At 41.2% G+C, this 8,798-nt stretch overlaps 1 protein-coding gene across 2 annotated transcripts; it reads right to left on the reverse strand.

Moving 5' to 3' along the window:
- Positions 1-463: 463 nt before the first annotated feature.
- On the reverse strand, positions 464-7,547 carry LOC110043534 (uncharacterized). 2 transcript variants are annotated; one of them, XM_020748997.2, is made up of 8 exons: positions 7,447-7,547; positions 5,801-5,882; positions 5,103-5,126; positions 4,385-4,594; positions 3,538-3,560; positions 2,719-2,833; positions 1,844-1,861; positions 464-1,349 (listed from the first exon to the last, which is right to left on the reverse strand). In XM_020748997.2, exons 2-8 carry the CDS (start codon positions 5,853-5,855, stop codon positions 865-867), a joined length of 930 nt encoding a protein of 309 aa, XP_020604656.2. In that variant the 5' UTR covers positions 5,856-5,882; positions 7,447-7,547; the 3' UTR covers positions 464-864. The 2 variants fall into 2 exon arrangements, with proteins under 2 accessions (XP_020604656.2, XP_089129576.1); XM_089273450.1 differs by having other exon boundaries at positions 5,801-5,899.
- Positions 7,548-8,798: the final 1,251 nt, after the last annotated feature.

The following is an 8,798-nucleotide window of genomic DNA, read 5'->3' on the forward strand; positions in this document are numbered from 1 at the left end:
AGAAGAGACTCGAAACTGTAATAGGAAATCAATTTGTTGAGATCTCAAGAAACCAGTTCAAGGGTGTACAGAAAAGTTTGGATTCTTTACAGCCGACCGGCTTGTCACGCAATCTTCCTTTCCAGGTTGTTCAAACGGTGGATTATGCTATCAATCAGATAAATCACTATCCGGTGCACGGTATAATATGCGTTTTATCCGCTGCATAGCAGATTTATTCTTTTTCAAGCAGATAGTGTTGGCCGTGCCAGTTTCAACGACCGGGCGTGCAGGAAAAAAAAGTGACTGTCATTTTGCTGAGAAAAACGTGACATAAAGATGGGAATGAGCGGGTGCATTAACGGAGTGAGGCTACGTTACCACAGTGCTGTAAATGTTACGATATGCCAAGAATACTGTTTACACACTGGGCTTGGGATAATATCACGTTCAACTGAACTAGCTAGTAGCAGAGACCAAAAGATGGAAATTCAGTCTGGTTTATTTCCTCGCTGAGCAGTTACTACCACATTGTCCTGGCTACCATTACCTCATGATACATAGAAATTAAACAAATATTACATCGGAAAATTAGAAACCGTATGTACAAGAGAATTTACCGTCTGAAGATATGTTACAATTTTGTCAAGGTTCTCCGAGTGTTCCTGTTCCAAGGTCTAGTCTGGCTTTCTTTCTTATTTTAGCCATTCGTTTATTATGCTCTAAATCTCTATATTACTGTTAGAGAATGCATACTGCTGGAGAAGAACCTGAAGAAGGTGTGTACAAAACATTTCCTCTCTGAGTAGTGTCGCAGTTTTACACGGGCGTTCCATTCAGAGGCCCTTTCGACAGTCAATTGTCAAGTGCTCGTACATGACGCACTTAGTGAACTCTTGAACTTCTTTCCCAGCCAGGTTGCGGTGCGATCACGGGATTAGCCGCTGGAGGTTCGCTCGCCGGCGCATCTGCTAAGGGTTGCTGCTGTTCATATGCTAGTGGCGGTGGAAAAAAATTACTCTGTTCGCTTGGTGGTAGTTTATCGTTTTGAAGCCCCGGCCCCTGATTTTCATTTTGGAGGGCGTTAATCAAGGAAGCATCGCTAAGACCAGTTTCCATACCAGGTTGATTTCCTGCTAAACCGGGTAATAAACCGGCTTCATTACCAAGTTCGTCGTTTTGAAATGCACCCATAGGTGGCATTCCCGGTGGCATGGCCGGTGGCATGGCTGCTGTCATGGGCGCCATTGGTGGCTGCATGAAAGACGCTTGAGGTGCCTGTGGCTGCGGTTGGTATGCCAGCGGTTGCTGGGCCATAGGAGGTCCATAGGCTCCTTGGGCCGGGATCGCTGGTGCTGCCGGAGGCATTGCTGCGAGAAAACAAAAAGTACAGTCTGTTTCTTTTGACCAATTTCAATACAACATTGGGGAATGGAACCTTTACTTCTTGAACAATGGACAGATATATGGACGAACAGACGGTGAAAGGTAGTTGCACTAAGAAAGGACATCAGTTGCGTTTTCTCTCGGCTGACACCAGTTCACCGTAGCTTGGGTTGGCTCAGCCTGTTCTAGGCTCTGGGTTGGCGAGGGCGTACGAAAGGGGACCAAGGCGAGTGCAAGAACGAGTGGAATCTGGGAAGAAAGTGACCCCTTCTCGCCCCAATTCCCTCGCCTTTTCAGTTTCCACTCGTGCTTCGCATTGACTTCCCACTTCTAACCAAACGAATAGAACAGGCTAGGTTGGGCTCGGTAAAGGCAACGGAAATTGCTGTGACGTCTTACTAGCCCTCCCGCGATGCCATACGTTCAATTCTATTTTAGAGACAAAAGCTTTTAATTCTCCAAATCTGATTTTCCTTACCTGGAGGAGGTGCGGCCGCTGTAGAAGAAGCAGGATCACATAGAACCAAAGAGAGCAACGTTTAAAAAATGTTGATAATTGAAAATAGATAGAAAATTGTTAGCTCGTTAGTTAGATAGGAAAACAAACGCAATGTTCCTTACTACCGGGTCAGAGCGCGGAACGTGACACAAACGCTTAGCGCCTCACGTTCTACCTCACCAAACTACCTGTTCTGCGGGCTTATCATGTCAAGAGCGTTCTATATGGCAGTACATAAAGACATATGGTTAATGTGAAGCCCGCAGTACGCTCTCGACTTTCCTGATTCTCGCAGTTTGTGAAACTTTTGTCTATATGAGCCTGGTACATGCCCTTGCCCACCCTGAGTCTCTTCGTAGGGGATAGAGCGCATGCTCGGTGTCAGAGAGTTCCTGGGTTTGAATCCCGTTGGGGAATCAAATTTTTTTTTTTTCCTGGTTATTCACACGCTCGTGTGTAAATAAACATTATCTTTCTATTAAAGGAGCCCAGTCACGGTTTGCGCATATTGAAAAGTTTAGCCTCAATTTTTCAAATTCGTCGTTTGTAATCTGTGTCAGTCATCTCCATCCCTAGCCATCCTTGTTCCTTTATGGTTTATAATTATCTCTTTGGTGTTTTCTATCCTATTAAACTGTTATTTTCAGGTTTCCTACCATTTAAAGGTAATTTTGTATGTGGCCAAAATAACTCAAAATACAGTGACTGAGCTCGTTTAAGTTGTTGGCGGAAAATTCCCCATTTTGTCTCTCACCAACCCCACCATTCTCAACAGAAACAGTTTGTTTTCTCCACACTGCACGCTGTAGATCGGAAAGAGGCGAGACCAAGATAGGTCAGTTTGTCAAACGTACCTGATGGATCCTTAATACATGTTGGTCTGTTGACGGCGATGGCGTCTTTGCATTTGGGCATCACGCATGGAACGTACTGAACCTTGCATGTTTGACCGACAGGACACTTGAATTGCTGATAAAACACCAAAAAGGAAGAAAACAAGATTAGTGTTATTTTGTCTTCCCCATTTCTTAGAAAATAGTTTTTGTGAGAGCGAACCGGGAATTACTTTCACCGGAAGTCACACGCGAGGATTGATTTACACATTGATTGATTGACATAAGTCACACGCGAGGATTGATTGACATATTGAAATTTAGAGTTGCAAATAAAAGTTCCCGGATTTTGCGGAAGAGCGCTTGCGCCATGGAAAATTTGTTGTGTTGTTGTTTTGTTGTGGTTTTCTCGGGGAAATTTTGTCAATTGAAACTCGGGAGTTTTGGATTGTCAACCGCGAACTGAAATACAGGAACTTATGGAGAAACAATCAGACAGCCTTTTAAAGGAACGGAATGCAGATATATCAGATAATGAGATGCAGGTGGTTGTAAATTTGCAGCGTCTCAATCAATAAGCCATTTCCAAGTTGCTCTTACCTCTGTTTCAAAACGAGTCTCAGTTCACAAGCTTTCATATTAAAGCTAGTTTTTCTAGCATGTTCATTGTCTTGCAAATCAAACTCATTTCCATATGAAAGATAATGAAAGGTTGTGCACCAGGACTCGTTTTGAAACAGAGGTAAAAAGTAACTCGGAAATCGCTTATTGCAAAAACTCGGGTTTTAATAGAAATCGCTTTCAAATAATATCCTTGGCACGTAGCTTAACTTAACATACCTTGCACGGGTCTGGATCTCGCACTGAAAGAAAAGAAGAGATACAAGGTTAAGATTTTTAAAAGGGCCATCTCACCACACAACATGAAAGTTTAGAATCATTGTTGGTGACATCAAAATTGTTGTGACAAGGTAAAAAGGAAAAAGCTAGAGAATAACCTGCGACAAGATCATGGTCTCTTGCCTGCAATGGATAAGCTTTCTGTCCAGGGAAGGTATATCTTCACTCCTTGCCCCTTTATCGTAGATAAACCTTAGCCCTGCATGCAAAGAGCCCTGCGGCCGATCCCTTACGCTGAATCCTGAGGCTTTAAACTAACTTTCAATTCCTTTATTAAAGGAGCTCAGTCACGGTTTCCGCATATTGAAAAGTTTAGCCTCAATTTTTCAAATTCGTCGTTTGTAATCCGTGTTAATCTTCTCCATCCTTAGCCATCCTTGTTCCTTTATGGTTTATCATTGAGTCTTTGGTGTTTTTCTATCTTATTAAACTGTTATTTTCAGATTTCCTACCATTTAAAGGTAATTTTGTACGTGGCCAAAATAATTCAAAATACCGTGACTGAGCTCTTTAACAATTTAAGCGAAAGCATTTCACTCCTAAGTGGGAAACTCTCATTAACGGAAGGCGTCAACCTTGCCCTGTAGCGTTCTTCGTAAATAGGCCATTTCCGAGTTACCTTGTGTCTCTGTTTCAAAACGAACCTTTTATATGAAAATGAGTGTGATTTGCATGAAAATGAACCAGTAGGCGGAACGCATTTTCATATGAATGGTTTGGCATGAAGACTCGTTTTGACACCCAGGCAAAAGGCAACTCGGAAGTGGCCGAGAAGAATAGTGCTTACTTGTAGGTGTGCACACCATGCCTCCACAGTAGTTCCTACAGCACTTCCGGTCAGCGTCACAGTGACTGTCTTCCGAACACTCAGACTCAGTGCATTTGGGGTTAGCGTCATCTGGCAGCACATATGCCACGCCCCAAAAATTCAGCCGAGGGTCTTTTATTTTAAAGTTGGCCTCAGGCTTAACACACAAACCAGTCCTCGAGAGGTATCCTGTGGGAGAAAAGAACTTCTAGAGTTATAAAACCAGTCGCGTTGCTAAGCAACAAACGGTATTACTATAACAATAAGTTGTCGTGGGTGATCCGGTGAAGCTCTTGCTATGATCAGGGTAGATGTGCGTGTTTCCGAGGACTTGAGCCTTAGTTGTCAGTGGACTGCAACGATGTCTCATTAGGAGAAGGAAAGCTTATTCTACGCTTCTTGGACTTATATAGTAGGTTAATCGTTACTACCTGAGTTCAAGCCCTTGCAGAGATCATCTTTGTATATTCGGCTTGGACAAGACGCTCTTTTCTTACAGTGTCTTTCCCCCACCAGGAGTATTAATAGATACTAGTGAGCCGTTACGGCGACCTTGCAGAATGCTGAACTAGCATCTTATTCGGGGATGGAAAAACCTATTCTCAAAGTCGCCTCCTTTACCGAAACAGTTCGTGTGGGCAACGTGACCCGAATGCCATCCTTAATACTACACACTTTCACATACGGTAATTCTTACCTCTTTTAATTCTCTTTATGGATCCTGCATGGAAAAAAAAAAAGCAAACAAGTAAGTTAGAGCAGTTTGAGACGTTACACGTTTGCTGCGAGATAACGGTTTTGACAAGTCTCTGAATTGTTTCCTGTAAATTAAATCAACAACCTCCTTAATTACTTAATCAACAATTCAAGCGAAATTACTAAATTCTTTAAACCCTACGACAATTCTGGCCTCGGACAATGTTTAATGTTAAAAGTGGCGTGCAAATTTTTGTGCGCGGAGGCGAGGACCCGCGGTATAAATGCCGCGCGTGCATATGCATAAACCAGTCATGGGACAAAGTTACAACCTTTCATCCACATAATCATTATAACAAATCAGTAGTAGGCTCTCAGCTTTCTCCTGTTGGAAATACGCGAATCTGATTGGTTCCCTCGTCGTTTTCTATTCGGTGATAGACAAAGATCGCGCTCGCCTTGACTGCTCTTGAAACTGAAAAGTATTCTAACTTATAGGTTAAAAATTCACAAAATTGTCGGCTTTGTGTTCTAATCTTTAGAGTGTCTACCAAAACAATTAGACTACTTGCCCTCGTTTTCTGTGAGCAAATTGTCAACTCCGGCTACGTCTCTTTGACTATTCGCTCATAGAAAACGAGGACAAGTAACCTGATTGTAAAATAGATCTCCAAATAAACGAATTGAAACTGTGCTTACCTGACTGGCATAACATAGCATATCCAGCCAAAAGTAAAACTACAAATGCCCTCATCCTTCACCTCATCCAGGGATTCGTTTCCTAATAAGGGAGGAAAACTAACAAATAAAACCACAAATGGAAAAACGTAGTGCGCATTGTTTACTGGCGTGATCGCCCTGGCTATATAGAACTGACAGCGATGCTCGTTGAATCTTTAGGAGGTTAAGGATGTTGTTTGGCTACCACTTAAGATGTGTAGCATAAAATCCCACTTTGTTATAGTTACAGTTGCTAAGACATGGCATTTACTTAGTTAAGGGGCTCACAATCCACTAGAAATACAAAGAATCCGTTAGAATTCTGTACAAATAGGTGTTCGTTGGAATCTTCTTGGTATAACTCTTCCTGCCGGCAAACCTGAACCACGCCCGTAGAGGTAGAATCTAGAAATCTTAACGGTTCGTTGTATGATTTCCGACTTGCATCCGTGTCATTCCGCTGACCATATGGCGGATCGGAGCCCGGGCTTCTTCCCACCCCTTTCCCTTCAACCCACCTCTCACCTCTGTCACGTGAGGAAAATAGGTCTTTTAATGGCCTGCGAAGCTGAGTAATTATTTGCGAAGATACAGTACCGGTCGCAAGATCAAATTTAAGATGTTCATATTTGATTTCTGACATTTTGCTAACTAGTTAGCTCGTGTGGCTCTATTTAATTATTATGCCAAGTGATGAAATCTACTGGCCGAGGGAGATTAAACCAGGGAAGCGCATTTAGCCTTCCTTGATTGACATGTGCTAAACTCAACAGTTATTGGTGTATGCTTCTGTTAAACATTTTGGATTGTTGCCTGCGAGAGAGAGCTTTCTGGCAAAAACGTGTGCAAAGACTGACAAACAGTAAGCAAGAAATCTTTCTCGCTTTTTCCGTTGCTTTTTCACAACTTCATTCCTGTTATCTGCCTGACGTACATTTCAGACTACAACTTAAGATAGAAAGCCTCGCCCGAGGTCTTCAAAGACTTCATATTGTATGTTTCGAGAGTGTTACGCTCTGCGAGTCCGTGATTGTTCTGTTTATTTGTATATTTATTCTGTCGCGATCACTGGGCACCCGTTTGTTTCAACGGCAGGTTGTTGATACTTTCGCACACAAGTAGATTTTAAATATTCTCCAGGCGGCTAAGTAAATCAACAGTACTTCAATTAGAAAATATTCTACTATGGGGGAAATACCGTATATCTGTCGACAACAGAGGTGTAGAGCGATTTTTGTTTTTAAAAAAGCACACTGGTAAAAACGTAAAATGACCCAAAGTAAACGAATTATATTTCCCTTGACAACTTATGCTTGTGCAGGCCATGTCCAAGTGTCGAGAACTTAACAACAAAATATCGACAATTCTTTGAGACTTTGAGACTGAAGTTCAAGCATCTAATTACGTCTTTACCATATTGCAGATCTTACAGCAAAAGGGTGAAACACTCCGGTAGAACGTAAGGATAAATGGCAATATCAATTTGATTCCGTCGAAACTGCCCCCAATGTTTTCCAGTTATCTCGATCTCTCAGCGACGAAGTAAGCGAAATAACCTGACGAATGTTCCGCAAGAATCAAATTCAGACCCAGTAGAAAATATCTCTTAAAATTATTTAACTTACCTTTGTTAGGGCAACTTGAAATTTTCAATATTTTTTCGTCTCCTTTCCTTCGCGCATAACAAATTCTCAGGTATTACCTCATTTCCTGAGTATGAAGGAATGAAGGAATCGACACCATAAACCGCTGACCAGGTGAATCGTCATTTAGCACAAAATGGAGCGTGATTTGATATGTTTTAGCGGTGCGATATTCAGTTTTCTGCGAGGACAGCAAAAACATGAAGTTCCTAATTTTAATGCCTTATATAAGTTGATTCGGCCAGAGTAGACCTTTTCGCAAATATCCGGATATTTTTGGGGATATTTAGAAGTTTTCGAGATATTTAGAAAAAAAATGGTGTTTTGAGGATTATTCACAGCTTTTTTTGGCCCTGTGTTTTCTTCGCCGTTTTCTTGAAACATTACTCAATTCTATGCTAGACTGAACAATTCAGTTCAGCGATTTTCCACTTGGAAAATGTATGTCACTGAACGCGCTAAAGTAGCAATTTTGGAAACTGGCGGATACTGGTAACATCGGAGCGCCTGAAACTTCTTCCTCAACTCCTACTACTGCAAGAAAATTTAGAAAATTTTGGCCTAAGTGATTCAAAATCGATTAATTTTTAAAACAAACAAAAACTTTTGGATATTTAGGGGATTTTTCCAGATATTTAGAAAACTGTTTCTGATATTTAGAAAATTGTTTGAGAATTTCCGGAGAGATAATTAAATAGGCGATTTTATGTGATATTTGTGTAAAAGGCTTAGGCCAAATTTAAAAGTCTGCACATTGTGAAGTATGGTGTTTCCGTGGTCTATAATAAATCTTAAAGACTTCTGGCGGGATTTATTAAATCGCAGAATATAACTATTTACATTACTGTCCTAACATTCAGTTATTAGCTTTCCCAACTGATTATTTATGTTGCTCATATATCGTCTGAATTTTCAATGTCCTCTTTGACGTGCAACGCGCGTATATCGAATCCACTGACAACTTTTGTCAATATTTGCATCTCGTTTTGTAACACAAAATAAACTCTTGACAGTCCCTTGCACTTTTCCCCGACGAATGTGCATTAAGTTCTGTTATAATTTTTTGTTCCGCTGTTATATGGTGCAAACGTTTTCAAAACAAAGTGAATTTTCTCAGGAAGGCAGGCTCTAAAATTCTTCTTTCCTCTCCCGAAAGCCCTTCACCGTATTTATTCATGTTTAACTAACTCTGTCTGTTTCAATCAATTCACTAAAACAACTATCTTGCTATAGTGTCAAGCGTCGCGAATAATTTTCAATAGCATTTTCGCGGCGTAAGTGCTATTAATTTATTTTTTGTCGCACGAAAACCGTCAAGGACAACAAAGAAAGCT

Source organism: Orbicella faveolata, unplaced genomic scaffold, assembly GCF_042242905.1.
Source record: "Orbicella faveolata isolate gen_17 unplaced genomic scaffold, um_ofav_v1 contig_35, whole genome shotgun sequence".
Classification (NCBI taxonomy): domain Eukaryota; kingdom Metazoa; phylum Cnidaria; class Anthozoa; order Scleractinia; family Merulinidae; genus Orbicella; species Orbicella faveolata.